Source organism: Takifugu rubripes, chromosome 15, assembly GCF_901000725.2.
Source record: "Takifugu rubripes chromosome 15, fTakRub1.2, whole genome shotgun sequence".
Taxonomy (NCBI): Eukaryota; Metazoa; Chordata; class Actinopteri; order Tetraodontiformes; family Tetraodontidae; genus Takifugu; species Takifugu rubripes.
Genome location: NC_042299.1, coordinates 15,018,476 through 15,034,887, shown reverse-complemented (window position 1 = coordinate 15,034,887; position 16,412 = coordinate 15,018,476). Strand labels below are relative to the sequence as shown.

The 16,412-nt window shown below is 52.9% G+C and overlaps 1 protein-coding gene across 3 annotated transcripts in view; it reads left to right on the top strand.

The window, feature by feature from the left end:
- Positions 1 to 16,412, top strand: part of LOC101078130 (cell adhesion molecule 2-like) — a 129,180-nt gene that overhangs the window by 83,209 nt on the left and 29,559 nt on the right. For 2 of the 3 annotated variants that reach the window (XM_029847936.1, XM_029847934.1), the window contains exons 2-3: positions 5,243 to 5,269; positions 12,043 to 12,192. In XM_029847936.1, the coding sequence (XP_029703796.1) occupies positions 5,243 to 5,269; positions 12,043 to 12,192 (177 nt within the window). The remainder of the gene's footprint in view (positions 1 to 5,242; positions 5,270 to 12,042; positions 12,193 to 16,412) is intronic. The other variant, XM_029847935.1, reaches the window with a different exon arrangement.

Below are 16,412 nucleotides of genomic sequence, written 5' to 3'. Positions count from 1 at the left end.
GGTACAAACTTTGTAATTGTGAAATCTGGTCTCAGAGACAAAGATGGACGACGTGGTTGATGACAGGTCAGGTGGCTGCAAACGATGATGTTTGAGAGGAAATTCATGCGCTCATTTCTAGGGTTTCGTGATCCAGAAACCGTATTCAGAGCGAGGACCTGTGGGTCTCGTGTCCTGGGGGAGGTTTCCTTTCCCTTCCGGGCCACATCTGGTAGCTTCTCTGCTTTTGCTCCATTTTGAAAAGAGATAAAGACGTTTGCAGCTGGGGTTCGGGGGTCGTGGGGAAGGTTTTTGCCGGATAATTTCAGTGGAAACGTGTTGAGCTTTTCCTAAATAATGCTGTAAAACGTGCGACTGTAACATGTTCAGCTGTATTATTATTAGCATTTGCTGAGTCAGCTGCAACCTACTTGATCTGCATTAACGTAAAGACCATAAAGTCCTAAAGCCGTCGGAAGCCCGAAGGCCTTCGTTCCTCTCTCTATGAAGACATGTGTCTTTGGTCACCTGGTTTCCTTCAGCACCTTTGGTTGTCGTGCAGGAGTTTCAACCATTTTAGCCGCTGCTTTGGTGAAATTCGCGTTTTAATACGTTTGCGTTTCATACGTTTCGCAATGTTTCCAGGCTCTCATCCCATTTTCATCCCTTTCTTTTCATCTGCTCCAGCAGTCTTCAGCTAAAACCCTCAACTGTTCCACACATGAGCGTAATGACGAAGAAACTGTTATAAAGTGTGTTATTGTTCCACCCTGGCTGGGGCGCGCGTGTGTGTGTGTGTGTGTGTGTGCATAAACGTGTTAGATTGAGAATTAAATCAAGTTTAAATAAGAAAATAAGCAGATGCGAGTGTCGTCATGAAGGGAAAAAACAGTAATGAGCTAGACTGATCTAATAAAGCCAGCGGTGCGGTGGCAATAAAGTGTGCTAACCAAGCTTGATTCCATCTATTAACAATGTTTACCATCGCTTTTATTACGCCGAGATGAATCGCGACCCTTAGCGTTGAATTAAACAAGATTTAAATGCTCTCAAATACGCTTTAAAAAGGTTCCATGTATTATTCAGGGCTTTTTTTAAAATAGTGATGACTCACTTGAAATCAAAATAGAAGTGCGGGGGCCGTGTTTCGCATGGATCAGGGGGCTCCATGGAGAGCCGAGGTGACAAAGACTACGTTACGCTTTTACCGCAATCTGCTCACCGGTGGAATGTTGGTCACATTCCAAAGGGCTGGAGTACATCAGACATACGGTGAAACAGCTGCTCCTGCGCCAAAGGGAGGCTAATCTCTCCATCATGCTAGCTGACAGCGCTGAGCGCCCCCAACGTCCATCGCCATAGGCTTTACCTCCACGCCAGCGTGTGTGTATGCATGTGTGTGTTGGGGGGGGGGGAGAAGAGTAAAGGAGCAGTTAATACGGTGATGGAGAGAATGTGTAAAAGCAGGTGAGATGAACCCTGAATGATGAAAGCTGGGAAGGAACAGGACGGATATTGGAAGTGAAGCTTCCTCCCGGGAGACCTCTCCCCTACAGGAACACTATGATCACTGCTGCGTGTGAACGTGTGCGTGTGTGTGACACAGCAGGAGGCGTCTGCGTGAACCATCGCACAGTTTATTTATGACGACTCCCCGCCGCCACCGACAGACGGAGAACCAGAAAACAACTCTGACGCTTTTAGACTTCCCTCCCACCAGTGGCCTTTTCCCTCATCACCGGGAGGAGCTGATGAATGAGAACGCTGGAAGGGGTGGAGGGGTGGAGGGACGGAGGGGTGGAGGAGTGGAGGGGTGGAGGAGTGGAGGGGTGGAGGGACGGAGGGGTGGAGGAGTGGAGGGGTGGAGGGAGGAACGGAGGAGTGGAGGGGTGGAGGGGTGGAGGAGTGGAGGGACGGAGGAGTGGAGGGGTGGAGGAGTGGAGGGACGGAGGAGTGGAGGGATTTAGGGGTGGAGGAGTGGAGAGATGGAGGAGTGGAGGAGTGGAGAGATGGAGGAGTGGAGGAGTGGAGAGATGGAGGGGTGGAGGAGTGGAGGAGTGGAGGGGTGGAGGGGTGGAGGAGTGGAGAGATGGAGGGGTGGAGGAGTGGAGAGATGGAGGAGTGGAGGAGTGGAGAGATGGAGGAGTGGAGGGGTGGAGGAGTGGAGGGACGGAGGAGTGGAGGGGTGGAGGGGTGGAGGAGTGGAGGAGTGGAGGGACGGAGGGGTGGAGGAGTGGAGGGACGGAGGGGTGGAGGGGTGGAGGAGTGGAGGGACGGAGGAGTGGAGGGGTGGAGGGGTGGAGGAGTGGAGGAGTGGAGGGACGGAGGGGTGGAGGAGTGGAGGGACGGAGGGGTGGAGGAGTGGAGGGACGGAGGGATTTAGGGGTGGAGGAGTGGAGAGATGGAGGAGTGGAGGAGTGGAGGAGTTCATGAGGACCATTTGTTACACTTAAAATAACTCATTTTCAAACCAATTTTATCAGGTCTCATCAATCAAGTGAATCTTTCTGTATTTCCCGGTGGGTTAAACACACACACACACACACACACACACACACACACACACACACACACACACACACACACCACTGACACACAAACAAAAACACACACACACTTTGGAGGGCTGGAACAATCATGAGGATTAAATCCTCCACTGAGACAAAGATCAGGACGTCTGTAGCCAGGAGACGTCCTCCTCTTCCTCCTCTTCCTCCTCCTCCTTCTCCTCCTCCTCTTCCTCCTCCTCCTCCTCCTCCTCCCCCTCTTCCTCTTCCGGCTCCTCTTCCTCCTCCTCTCTTCCTCTTCCTCCTCCTTCTCCTCCTCCTCTTCCTCCTCCTCTTCCTCCTCCTCCCCCTCTTCCTCCTCCTCCTCTTCCTCTTCCTCCTCCTCCTCCTCCTCCTCCCCCTCTTCCTCCCCCTCCTCTTCCTTCTCCTCCCCCTCCTCCTCCCCCTCTTCCTCCTCCTCCTCCTCCTCCTCCCCCTCCCCCTCTTCCTCCTCCTCTTCCTCCTCCTCCTCCTCCTCTTCCCCCTCTTCCTCCTCCTCCTTCTCTTCCTCCTCCTCCCCCTCTTCCTCTTCCTCTTCCTCCTCCCCCTCTTCCTCCTCCTCCTCCTCTTCCTCTTCCTTCTCCTCCCCCTCCTCCTCCCCCTCCTCTTCCTTCTCCTCCCCCTCCTCCTCCCCCTCTTCCTCCTCCTCCTCCTCCTCCCCTCCCCCTCTTCCTCCTCCTTCTCCTCCTCCTCCTCCTCCCCCTCTTCCTCCCCCTCTTCCTCCTCCTCCTCCTCCTCTTCCTCCTCCTCCCCCTCCTCTTCCTTCTCCTCCTCCTCCTCCTCCCCCTCTTCCTCCTCCTCCTCCTCCCCCTCCCCCTCTTCCTCCTCTTCCTCTTCCTCTTCCTCACTGCTACCAGAAGGGCTTTATTTAATCTTGAGCAGAAACGAAACCCTCTGCAGATGGATCCGGGTTAACGATCCTTCCGGAAGCACATGTGCGGGATAACGTCCGTTCCCGTCCCAGCAGCAGGGCGCGGGCGAGGGAACGGTGGTGCCAGATTCCTCGTGCCGCTTCAGTCCACCTTTCTTTTTCCTTTTAATTAGTGACATAGAAGAAATAAAGGGCCGTCTTGGATGTGCGTTTTCCGAGGCTTTTCCTCCCATCAGGAGCAGTGGGAGCATGTGAGAGTCGGTCATTGTGTAAGTGATTGGGAATACTCTGCTCATGCTATGGTAAAATGGGGAATAAGAGAGGGGAATGAAAAGTGTTTTATTCAATTTCAGCCTGCCAGGCCTTGCTGAACTGTTGTGTCGGTTGCCTGGCAACTGTAACGCTCAGAGATCCAAGTGCAGAGAGTATTGAATCAGACTCCCACCATTTTTTCCGTCTTTTATGCCGCCCGTGTTCTTTCTTTCCTCCACTTATCCGTCTCTGGCTGTTTTTATAAGTGAATAGTTCTGCAAAAGGGGAGAAACGAGAAAAAGAAAAGATGGTTTTTAAAGGCCAGATTTCTCTGGTGGGGGTGGGGGGGGGGGGGGGGCGCAGCTGTGACAGGGGACCGGTACCTCGGCACAGGGAGGAGGCGCAGGAACGGAGGGAGATCAGGCTCTGCTGAGGGGAGACATCGGTCCCTTTGACCAGTGTGGCAGCAGCTTCAAACTCACGCCATTTTCCATGAGCTGAACAGCTGAGATGTGGTCCGACCCAAATTTGTTGGCTGCAGGAGGAGATTTAATAATCTCTCTTTGTTGGTCCCCTCTCATCCCTGGTTCAGACGCCGCCTCGTAGAGCTGTTCAGGTTTTCAGGCACACTGGAGGCATTCCAATAGATTCATCAATTGGCAGAGCAGTGTGTGTGTGTGTGTGTGTGTGTGTGTGTGTGTGTGTGTGTGTGTGTGTGTGGGTCCTCCCCTCGGGAAACATGCAAAAACACACTAGGCACCACTGCTCTATGTTGTTTATTTGGTCCTCCGACTCCCATTGTTTCAATAGCTTCCCCCCCCCCCCCCACCCCCCATAGTTCTGCAGGCCTGACCCAATCCCCAGCTGGGCCTCGCTGCTCTCCATTCCCAACACTCAGGCTCTTATCTCTGGTAGCATCTGCTGATCCAGCTGCTGTGAACTCACAATCCGCATATTCCCAAATTCTCCTCCCGGATATCTTCGCGCGGACGTCTCGCTCCCCCTCCCCCCCTACACACACGCGCGCTCTTGGCCCAGCAACAACCAGCGCGTCCTCACAAATAAACGAATAACCGAACAGCTGGAGATGTGGCGAGTGTGGCCGGACGGCGCCCGGCGAGCCCGCTGGCTCGGTCGGAGGCAGAGGCACATCTCTGTGCCGACAACGCTGCTAGCTGAGTTTTCGATACATCGCAGCTAGCCCGGATAAATAAGCAGAAGAGCCGACTAGCGGAGGAGCGGCGTCCACAGGGGCTCCACCTTCTCGTGGATCCTCGTTGGAAAACGGCGAGCTCCACTGTGCGAGGCGGATAATGTGACGAGCCTAATTAAAAGGGGCTCGTCTGCAAGGTCTCAATTAGCCAACGGGCTGTATCGGGACGTTCTCTTTCAGGGTTGAGCGATTTCCTCGCCGGTGATTGACATGCGAGATAACGGCGGCGGCGTATTGCGCCTCTCCTTCCCGACAGACGCCGGCGCTCTGTTCTCCTGCCGTTATCTAATCAGATCTTCTGTCTGTGTTCTTCTCTCCTCTCTGCTTTCTGGCTTCTGCCTCTGTCCGTCCCACCTCCCCTCTCTCCTGGGAACATCCCAGCGATGGCTACAAAAGGCAAAGCTCGAGGTGAGTTGACTGCGTCGCCTTCCGTCAGCACGGATCAACGCCAACACGCCGCTGCTCTTTTGTGGATTTTAGCGTTCCGTGGTTACGGGCGAAACCGCCTCTAGGATCAAACACAACAGGAAGCTCATCTTCGCTGGAGCGTTCACAGATCTTTCTATTTGTTCAGCTCGTAAACCTTGAGGATGCTCTGAGGTCGTCGGAATAATAATGTGTGTTTAACTCCGCCGCGCTGCCCTTTGGCATCGGCGGGCTCGGGAAAGGTGGCGGTAAATTACAGTCATCAAAATCCGCAGACGCCGGGAATGACGGAGCGGTTCGATTAGAGATCGGAGAGCAGCGGCGAGGCGAGGCGAGGCGCCGCGCGTACCCGAGGGGAGATGACCCCAATTCATTCAGTAAAAAAGAGCCTCGACAGCTTAATGCAGCTCTGGCCAAACGGGTGTGATGTCGTCTGTTCTCAGGTGGCGGTATCAAAGCCACGCCCGTGTTATGGGTTCGCTTCCCAGCCGCCTCTCCAGAGCTTCCCTGTCCACTTCTTATCGAACACGGACTAAATCGGCCCTCGTTTGGGACGTGCAAGTAAAAAGAGAAATAAATAGATCGATCCAGGAGAAAAAATGCTGCATGAATAGTCCCCCCCCCCCCCCCCCAAGGGTCCAGTATTACAAAAACTCCATCCCAGCTGTCTCTCTGACAACTGTAGTGCTCCGTGGTGACAAACAGGTCGATTTAACCCAAATGCAGCGCAGCAAATGATTTCTGCTGTTGCTGATGTTCACATCGCCGTCTCTACCCCCCCCACCACCACCCATCATCCTCAGCAGTAGCAACGGCCTTAACAACAACACCCCCGCCTCGCTCGGCGGGGTTTCCTTCTGCCTCCGTGCGTAATTTATTTTAACAACCTGCAGGATCATTGGGAGACGCGGCGTCTCCATCTTGTGCTCGCCGCTGCCCCCCTCCTCTCTTCATGAAAGGACACCCTCGACGGGGCCGGCGCCCTTTTGTTTCTCGCCGTGGCGGCGCGGCAACGTCCATCGCGTTGTTGATGGAGAAAGCGAGGACGTGTAGATTAGAGAGACGCGCGTGTCTCCCCCCTCGTCCCCGCTGCCTCTCGCGTCGCTATAATGAGGCTTTTGCTAAGAAAACATAACGAGGCCGATAAGATTCCCGCTGATCCGGGGGCAGATAAAAGCCCGGCTCACCTCAAAGCTGCGGCCCGCCGGCGAACATAAGAGCAAGAGATATGGAGGTGACTGAAGGGCTATGAAGTGCAGCCAATTACTGTATAATACGGCACCAGAGAGATTAATATTCCTGTCTCAGCACTTTCTTTTATTATTGGAGGAAGATTAAATCAGGTTAATACAGGGAAAATGTGACAACATAATGGCATCACTGTCAGGGGCGTAAATGAGCATGAAATAGGTACTTAGTAGAACACAACACAGACACTTCCCATACCTGCACGCGTGCCCGGTGGAAGCCAAGCGCGTTGCATCTGGCCCCTTCCACGCCCCCGACCCGTCTACCCAGGGTCCCCAGCATCGCCCAACCCTCAGCTGTGAGAGGAGATCAGTCTCCCGCCCCCCCGGGCCCTGGTTGTACGCTAGCGCAAGCGTGCCGCGCACCGCGGGAAGAAAGCTACTTTTAAAACCGTCACTTTCCGCTCACGCTCCCCCTCCTCCCGCCTCGGGGTGAAGAGCATTCCCCCATTTCCCCTTAAATGGAGATGATACATCAACACATCAGCTCACATTAGAAGAATCACAGAGTGGCGTGTTTGTTTGGGGAATTCGGAGGTTTTGGTGGCACAAGTAATTAGTCTGATTCCCCCACGGGACCGCCACCATCGTCTGGGATCATCGTGCCTTGGCAGCATGTGAAGGCATAAAAAATGAGCTGCTCCCTGTGATTAAAAGAGGAGTCGAAATCAAGAAGATGTTTGAATTTAAAGCACCGCCAAAGAGCCGGGCACGCCGCTCGTACGCTTCCGTGACATTAGCAGCCATCCGGGCGGGCACGCAGATGCCGCTAATGTCCCTCCTCAAGGGCTCGCCCTCATATTCAGAGTGGGAAGATGGATTCACCGCACCTCGCCAAAGATCTGCCCGTCCGTGTCCTTGCGACGGAGTCGGAAGCAGGTGACATTGAGCCCAAACGCCAGCGTCTGCGCTCCGGCCCCGGAGTTGTGTCCTTTTCTTCCTCTGAGCCGGCGCGTGGTCTCGTTTTCCCGTTCTCACTTTGGCCAGAGGCGTTTATAAAGGTGCCACGTCACCTTTAACAACGTGCGCTGTCCAGCGGGGGGGGGGCTGTTCTTCGCTGATCACTGATCTCTCGTGGCGAGGAGGCGCAAACGAGGGCCGAAGGGGGCGCCGCCGCCCTGCGAACCGATGCGAGGGAAACAAGTGAGGCGCCAGTAAATCCTACTGGCGTGATCTCCACTTCACACCCCAGATGCTGCTGGAAGCGTCTCACCTGGGGAACGAGCCAAAGAGACGTCCTTCTCGCCCAGGCGGCTCCTAATTCCTACTGTCGCCGCACGCCGCGCCTGAACAACACCACCGAGGAATAGGTGATAGTTTGTTGAGCCGACTCCAGGGCTTTGGTTGGACGCCGCCTCGGTGACGGCGGCGCCATCAGCTGCCCGCTCTAATTACAGCATGTAAATGACAACAGCGCCGGGATAGCCAGCCTCTCCGGTGGCGGCTAATTAATTTCATATCTCCAGATCAAGACCGCCTGTCCTGCGGTGGGTTTTCCACGCCGGCGCTGAACACCACGCACGGCCCCGCCCACAGCATGGATTACATTCAATTTACCCCCAACCGGAGCCTCGTCACTGTCACGGAGGAACGTCGGGATTGGAAACGGGCCACACGCATACATAGGCGTGAAGAAATTAGCATGCATTTCGCTGGGAAACACGGGCCAGAGCGGAAAACAGAGCATGATATTTCCATAATAATAAAGGGATTTGTAGGAGTATTTCCAGCTACTGAAGTCTGGTTTATTAAAGCTCGCAAATTCCATGAAAGCTTATTAGCAAGTCGAAGTGGCGGACGCGTTTGGAGGCTGTATTTTACGTCCTGTGTTTGTTTTTGAGTGGATATTGGAGAAACATCACATAGAGGGCGTAACATGACCCATGCTGCACATAAATATTCATCTATCCGTGTGGTGCAGGAAGCTAAAAGCTCTTAATGTTCATTTATTCATCCCCTCAGTACAGAATATTCTGTACTTGCATCAGACGGACATATGACGCCTTCCTCAGAAGGAGGCTGAAGGCGTTTGTGTGAAAACTGTCACAGTTGGAGGACGCGAGGGCAGGTAGCGAGGACGCTCTCATCTCATCCGCTCTCGCTTCCAAGCTTTCCCGTCCAAGAAGTTGCAAACAGCATTCCGTGTTCGGTCTCGCTGCCCAGAAACAGGTGGAGGGTTTCGCGTCTCCAACGTTCTGGCCGTGGTGGCCAGCGTCTCAGAGGACGCTGCTGGTGGACTTTTCTGTCTTCCGCTCCCTGAAGCCTCGGCGGGACAGGTTGCTTGATAAAGTCTCTGGGATGATCACACTCTCGACCTTGTGCGGGGGCGACAATCACGACACCTCCATGTCGCCTGACACGGAGAATCAGTCTGAGGGGCTGGTGTCCAGCTGTGGAGCCACCTGTGTGGCCTCACACACGCTAACGGCTCTGGTTCTGTCCCTGTAACATCTGAAGCTCACACAGGAGTGACGCTTCCATGTGGACGGTGTGTTTTTGTTCTGAGGAAAGTGCTGTAAAAGCTAGCTGCCGAGGCATCTACATGCTGAGATGTTACTAAACTATAGCTTTTTGGAGCTGTAACGAGGGACAGGGTGTGAGGGGAAGGTGCGGAATTACAACCGCGTCTTTGCATTTGCACAAAGATCAAATCACAATTTATTATCCAAACGGGGCGCCGCCTTTTGTTTTACCTTTAAATGCTGGAATCCTGCATTCTCGGCCATACGTTACAGCTCCGCGGCTCCAGTCGTGACGTAAAGGTCAGTAGCTCCGGGCTGTCCGTCCGTCTGTCCCTCTCCTTTTCTCTGCAACCTGAATGCCTAAGTAAGAAAGGTTAGTCCACTCAGCTCCTCTTGCTGGAAAGGTCAGGATGGAGAGGAGACAGTGAACACCCCAGGATAGCCTAATCACTATTATTTCAGGGCTAGTTTGCTGTTCACTGAGCTTTGGGAGGTAAATATCTCTTCTGAAGTTTATTTTTAGAGTTTGGTCTTTGGAGTTTGGTCTTTGGAGAAATGCTGGATGGGGCTTTTTGTGCCTGCAAGCTTGGCTTTCAGCTGTGATTATTAGTCAGAGAATAATGGCAGGGCTGGGGAGGGGGGTGGGAGGGGGAGGGGGCTGGGGAGGGGGCTTAGGAGCCGTCCCATGTAAATTAACATTCAGAGGCAGCTGCACACGGGCTTCAGTGTGAAAATTAAACACTGGTTTAGCATCTCCAGAGGAAACAATTGTTTATTGGGTAAATTCCGGGTGTAATTATAGCTAATGCATAGAATACCATTCAGGGCTGCATATATAACATATGATCCAGCTCCAGCTGAGCTAATTTCATTATCTCTCCACTGCCTAATGGGATGCAAATGGAAACGTTGTTGACCTAGCTTAGCCCTGGCATGTCAGTCAAAGTGGAGGGCAATTAAACTGACCCCAGCGAGGAAGAGGACAATGGAATGTGGGAAAGGAGGAAGGATCGGGGCAGATTTGAAAGGGCTGGAGCATCCGGAGACAGAAAGAATATGAAAATAAGAGACTAAGAAGGTGTAAATGCCACACTTCAGGCTTCAATTGGAGGAGGAAGCGTGACACGGCGAGCCAGGGAGGGAAATAACGTGAACTGGGGGGGAAAAAAGGAGAAGGTGGCTGAGCAGGGAGAGGAAGGGGAGGAACTAAATATAGACATGGAAATCAGCAAAGAACAGCTGCCCCCTTTTCCTCAGGAGATACATTAAAATCAGGTCCGGGTGGCCCGAGGGGAGGAGAGGGAATACCTCCTCCACCGGCCAATTAGACGTGCAGAGTGCTGCACTGTTCTAATAAAACCATCACCGTGGCTCCTCCGGCCCGCTCAGTCCCACCGGAGCGACCAGACTCTGACGTAGGGCTGGAGCAGAGGGATCCCCGGCTGCTGGATCCCCGGCTGCTGGATCCCTGTCCTGCAGGCAGCGGCGCCGGAGGAACGTCTTTATCTGACGTCTGTCAACGTGAGAGAAAATCCTGATGGATATCCGAATCACACAAAAGTCTGGACCAGAAGTTCTGGTTTGATGAAAAACAATCTGAGAACTTTAGCTTAACCAGCTTCAACGAGCCAGAGGACCATCTCCGAATCTTCCCGCCACCGCCCAGTTAGCCTCGCGGTGTGGCGCCTCGGCCACGTGCCCGATCGTAAACCGAGCGTCCGGTTTGGGGAAAGCCACCTTCTCCTTTGTACCTGCGCTCTCTGGACCTTCCCCTCAGCCTTGGGCTCCCTTCTCACGTCACAAAGGTCACGCTGGGCTAAATTTGACCTACCTGCCCCAGGAAGAGGGCAAAATCGGTGATGTAAAGAGAGCCGGGGCGAGAAGGGCCAATTGTTGGCAGATCATAGCTCATGCAAAGCTGCCATGAATAAAACATGCTCCTCCTCTCCGGCGCCTCAGATCCATTTTTCTTCCAATTCTCTCCCCTTCCCTCTCTATCTCTCACACGCATGATTAACCTCAGGGGCCCTAATCAAGGCTGGAAATGACCCGCGCTCCTTGACTGGACTCGGCTTCTCCTCTCCTCCTTCAGCTCGTCCTCTTTGCTCCCTCCGTGCCGCACCGGCGGTGACGGCTGAGCCCTCGCGTGCGGAAAAGTGCTATTCAAGGCTTTATTTGTCTACAGTGGTGAAGAGACGGCAGGAGAAGGCGGGACGAGGGCTGTCCGACCCGCTCCACGTGAACGGGAAATGAGCACGCCTCTAATCAAGTCTTTAAAAAGTGCTATTTTATTTAGTTGCCCTCTTTTGCTTTCCATCTGGTTTTTTTCCCACCCGAATCCTCTGATCCCTTCCTGGGGGTGATGGTGTGTGAGACGGGGGTGTTAGCGGAGAATAAATAATCTGTCTTTCCTCAGCCTTTATTTGCAGTCTTTAAAACCTCTCTCCGGGGGGATGGGGACAGGGATAGATTTGCAGTTATTATTATTTACTTGCTTACAGCCCCCCTCTCTCTCACACACACACACACACACACACACACACACACACACACACACACACACGCACACACACACACAGATGATCATGAGCTGTCCATGGTGCTGAACACCAACTCCTGACTTGTGCTAACTGCTGGGCTTTTCTCATTAGTGTAGATTACACACACACACACACACACACACACTTCTCACACATCACTCTGTTAATTGGTCTTTTCTCTGCAGCCAGGTAGTGCAGGACCCCCCCCCTGCAGGGGTCCAATCTAACAAAGACGTGATTGGCCGACGTGCTTCATCATTTGCTTTTTAATTAATATTAAAAGTGTTTTTGGGGTTTTCGTTTTGTTTTGTTTTTCAAGCGCAATTGTAATTCGCAATGAACATAATTTATTCATTTTATATGAGGATTTTTAGCTTATCACGCGGCTTAATTAACACCGCAAACTGCAAATGAGGCCATTAAAACTCTCCCTCGCTATCTGCCTCTATCACTCTTGTTGTGCATCCTCATCACCGGCCCCTCTGTCTCTGCCTCTCTCTCTTCAGGCGCCAGTGGTCAGTACCCGCTGGTCCAGAACCTCACAGTGACGGAGGGGGGGACGGCGAACCTGACCTGCCGTGTGGAGTACAATGACAACACCTCCCTCCAGTGGTCAAACCCGGCACAGCAGACGCTCTTTTTCGGGGACAAGAAAGGTGAGAGTGGCTGACGGGCAGCAGAAGGACGGTGGGTGTGAAACGCATCAGGTTTTCTGCCTGGAACCTCACAGTTCCTGCTGGTGCCTCCTCAGTTGGTTTATTGTGTTGTTGTCGATATCACAGGAGAGGAGAGTTCAATTTGACTTTATCAATATAGCGTCTGCTGAAATCAGGGGAGGCAGGAAAAACTAGGTGTTAACAGGAAGAAACCTTGAGCAGGACCAGACTTGTACCCTCCACTTGCTGGCTTTCAGGGTAAAGGAGGAGGGCGGTGGGGGGGACAGGAATAAGAGAACAGTGGTTAACTGTTAATTAACTGGTGGAATCAGTGCACAGGAAGCTCACACCAACAGCTCAAGTAAAGCGACGCCAACCGAACCAGGCTACCCAGCCCCTGTGGCTGACACATTGACACCTGTCCCAGTTCTCCATCCAGGTGGTTGCTGTAGCCGCCGCTCTCTTTCGTATAAACCGGAATTTCCGTTCCATCCAGCAGCACCGGCGACCACGTTGACCTTTGAGGCGGAAAATTAGCTGCGATTGTGACCCGGGTGGGCTAAAAAAAGGGCGGTTCGGGCCACACCAGAGGCCTCGGGAGGCGTCCCTCCACTTGTTGCTCGCAACCCCTCGTTATCTGTACGCGTGATTACTGCTACACACACACACACACACACACACACACACCGCGGAAAAAACACTGACAACGTCGCGATGCTTTAATGGCTAATAACCACGAAGCGCTTGTTGGTGACCTTTCCCCCCCTCTCCAGTAAAGCCCCCGTGAAGAGGATTCATTGCTGTGTTGCTGCTTCATGCCTGTGAAACGGTCGCATCTCTGCTGCATTAGTGCAGCCTAATAGAGTATGAAGCGCGCGCTCTTGTAAGTGTCTGGATTAAGCACGTGTGGGATTTACACAGTCTTCTTCCATTATCCTTCTGCCCACCGGGCTGAATTGTGCATCTGTGTGCGTGTGTGTGTGTGTGTGTGTGTGTGTGTGTGTGTGTGTGTGTGTGTGTGTGCGCATTTCCACGTCCATCATTTTCATGCTTTTCTGGAACGAGGGGTAATAAGCGCCGCACAGAACGCGCAGTCCGACCGCGGGTCTCTGTGGGCTGTTCCCCCCCCGCACCAGGAGCCCCGCGGGACTCTGTGGGCTGTCCCCCCCCCCGCACCAGGAGCCCCGCGGGTCTCTGTGGCTCGGGGCGCTGTTGTGACCGCATTTCCAGTCACGCTCCGAGATTGGAAATGGAAGATGCCCTTATTATCAGCGCGGCGCAGGGATGCACCCGATGCTGCGGAATTGCGTTGCCGTTCCGGGCGTTGTGTGCGCGCACATGCTCGGGGGGGGGGGGGGGCAAAGTGCCCCTGGCAGCAGGAGAAAGGAAAGCTGGCGCAAATGCGTCTGATTTCAGGCGCATTCCGATTATTTTTCCTTGACGCCTGTTGGGAAGCAGAAGGAAAACACACGGCCCTACCTGCTGGGGGTGGAAGAATGAAAATGATTAGCACCCGAGAATCCAAATGTATTTTTGAGCTTTAATTTGTAGCATCGCGAGCTAATTGAAAGCGTAATAGAGTCTAATTGAAATTCTTCCACTGTATCGCTGAGAGTTGTTTAATTATGCATATGTGCAGAACTGATTCTGTAATGTCCTCTAATTCAACAGATGGCCGTCTGTGCCGGCAACATGTGCCCGCGCGTGCACGCGCGTCTCAGAAAAGTGTCAGGGGAGTCGGTCGCGGCGCGTTACCGTCAACGCATCAGAGACAAACGCGGGAGCAGCGCCGAGCTGCCCCCCCCCGCCCCCTCTTTTTGCCCCCTCACCCCTCTTTTTGCCTTCTCACCCCTCTTTTTGCCCCCCCGCCCCCTCTTTTTGCCCCCCCACCCCCTCTTTTTGCCCCCACCCCTCTTTTTGCCCCCCCACCCCCTCTTTTTGCCCCCTCACCCCTCTTTTTGCCCCCCCACCCCTCCAAGGCCCCTCAGATGTTTGCCTTCCCAATGAAGCCGTCGTCCTGAAAGGAGCCAATTCCGTCCTTTCCGTCCGTGCCCACCGAGGGAGTCGGGCTGCCAGAGGAAGATGAGCGCTGTGCATGAGGGAGTCCCTCTTTTATAAGATTCAAAGGGGGCTAATATCATTCTACAAATTGCTCTTTTGGTTTCACATAATTCAGAACTCGATAATAGCTTTATTTCTTGGATTGAGCCTTTTTCCATTGAGGCATAATTACAACGTGTTGCTCCTTTTCCCATCCTGGGAAGATCCTACCTTTGTGTAATTACTTTCCCGGCGAAATTTGCAGGCCCATTAAATGGACCCCTCGCGTGGCTCCGACGAAGGGTCGACATTTAACTCATTTATTCCAGTCTGTGATTCACTGAACCTGTGTCAGTCAGACTTTCACCCTGGGATCCTTCCCGACTCATCTGTCCACCTCTGCTCCGCGTCCGGGGGATCTTGTTCCGACCAATATGCTGCAACACCTCTGATGATTGTTTGAAAGGGGGTTTGACGCACATTCCTTGGAATTCTTCTTCTTTAAAAGTCCCAGTTTAAGATGAGCTGATGGGCAACAGCCCACATGTGGGTCCCCCCCCCCCCAACCTGGCACTAGTCGGATTGAAATATCTTTTCCAGAAATTTGAGGTGCGGTGGAAACGTAAATCCGCATATTACCAGACTTTTTTTTTAAATAAATAAATTCCTGGTAAGAGCAGTTCCTACCAGTGGCCACTAGTGGCCGTGTTCCTGCACAGTTTAAGATCAGAGCCGCGCATTTGGGCCGTGCGTGTTGTTGGTGTGCTCTGCCATCTGCCCCCGGATGGAAGCTGTTTAAACATTAAGATTAGGTTCATGGGTGAACAACTTGAGGCCGATTGCCCATTTTTAGCCCCCCAAGCTGCGGAATATGCGCCTATTCTGGTTGTCAGATGTCAGATATTCGGCTGTCTGAATCAATTTGCTCGCTGTTTACGGTGGTGTGCGTGCACGCGCGCACGCGCACACGTACTGTATGTGTGTTTGAAATGTGGAGCCTCGCACCTCCCCAGTATGAAACCATGAAAGCTTTGATGCATTCAGGGTATCTGTGCCTGAGCAATTTAGGAGATAGGCTTTTAAAAGTTTCTCCAAAGTAAATAACAAAATAGGGAATGCCTGACAGAGTTTTTATTTAACAGATAGCAGAACTTCCCCGCAAAACTTTATTGAAGTAGGGAAGTTAAACTTTAGAGACAGCTGTCTTTTCTATTTCCTGGAAGCGTGCCTGTGTGAAACATCCTTTCATAGCGGGTGTGAAGATTTGGTGCCGCGTTCGCTCTGATAGAGAGACAGAGAGAGACAGCGAGAGAGAGAGAAAACCTGAGCGTAAATCTCCAAAGATCCCTAACAAGTCCCCCCCCCACCTCAAGACAAGGACCATAAAACATGAGTGGAGGAAAAAGATGAGAAATCAGGCGGAGTGTAGGCCTGCGAGATGAAGGAGCGGAATTAAGGCGGCATTTTAGGAGAGCTTTCAGCTCACCGCCTCACAAGGAGACTTCCATTTGACCTTGGCTCCTCCACTTCTGCTTCCTCTGCTGCCTCCATCTTCAAGTGTGTTGTCAGTCTGTGTGGAGGCGCAGACAGGTCTAACAATTAGAGGCAGATATTCTTAAAAAAAAAACAACAGAAAAGTGTCGCCCGTGGATCAGAAGACGTCGGTGTCAGACAAATGTCAGCTTTGTTTCCTCTGCTGCGAGACTTTAAAGCCGGCGCAGGAAAGAGAGAGACTGCGCGTCAAATGTTGCAATAAATCGTGTTATTACTGCCATTAGGGGAGCTGCTTATCTCCTGCGAGGTGTGGGGGAGACCTCAGGCAAGTGGGAATAATTAGCTCAAGCTTGGTGTCAACTTTGGGGTTTTCTTTTCCTTTTTGAGGTGGAAAGTTTTGGGAGGGGGAAGAACGAGGGAAGAGTAGGAGGGAACGAGGCACGTGCGTCCTAATTCCTAATGGGAAAAGGGAGGAAACGCTACAGCCCTGCAAAATATCAGAGTATCCGGAGTGGCCTCGCTCTGGCCTCCTTGTTTAATGAAGTCCTCGTCGGAGGCGTCGCTCTGAACCAGCCTGGCGGGTAGAAACCGATGAAAGGAAGTGATTCCTGTCGCGGGAGAAACCTCCCACAGCCAATTACCATCGGGAAGGCGTTAAAAACGGGGCTGGGCCGACCTCGGCGTAG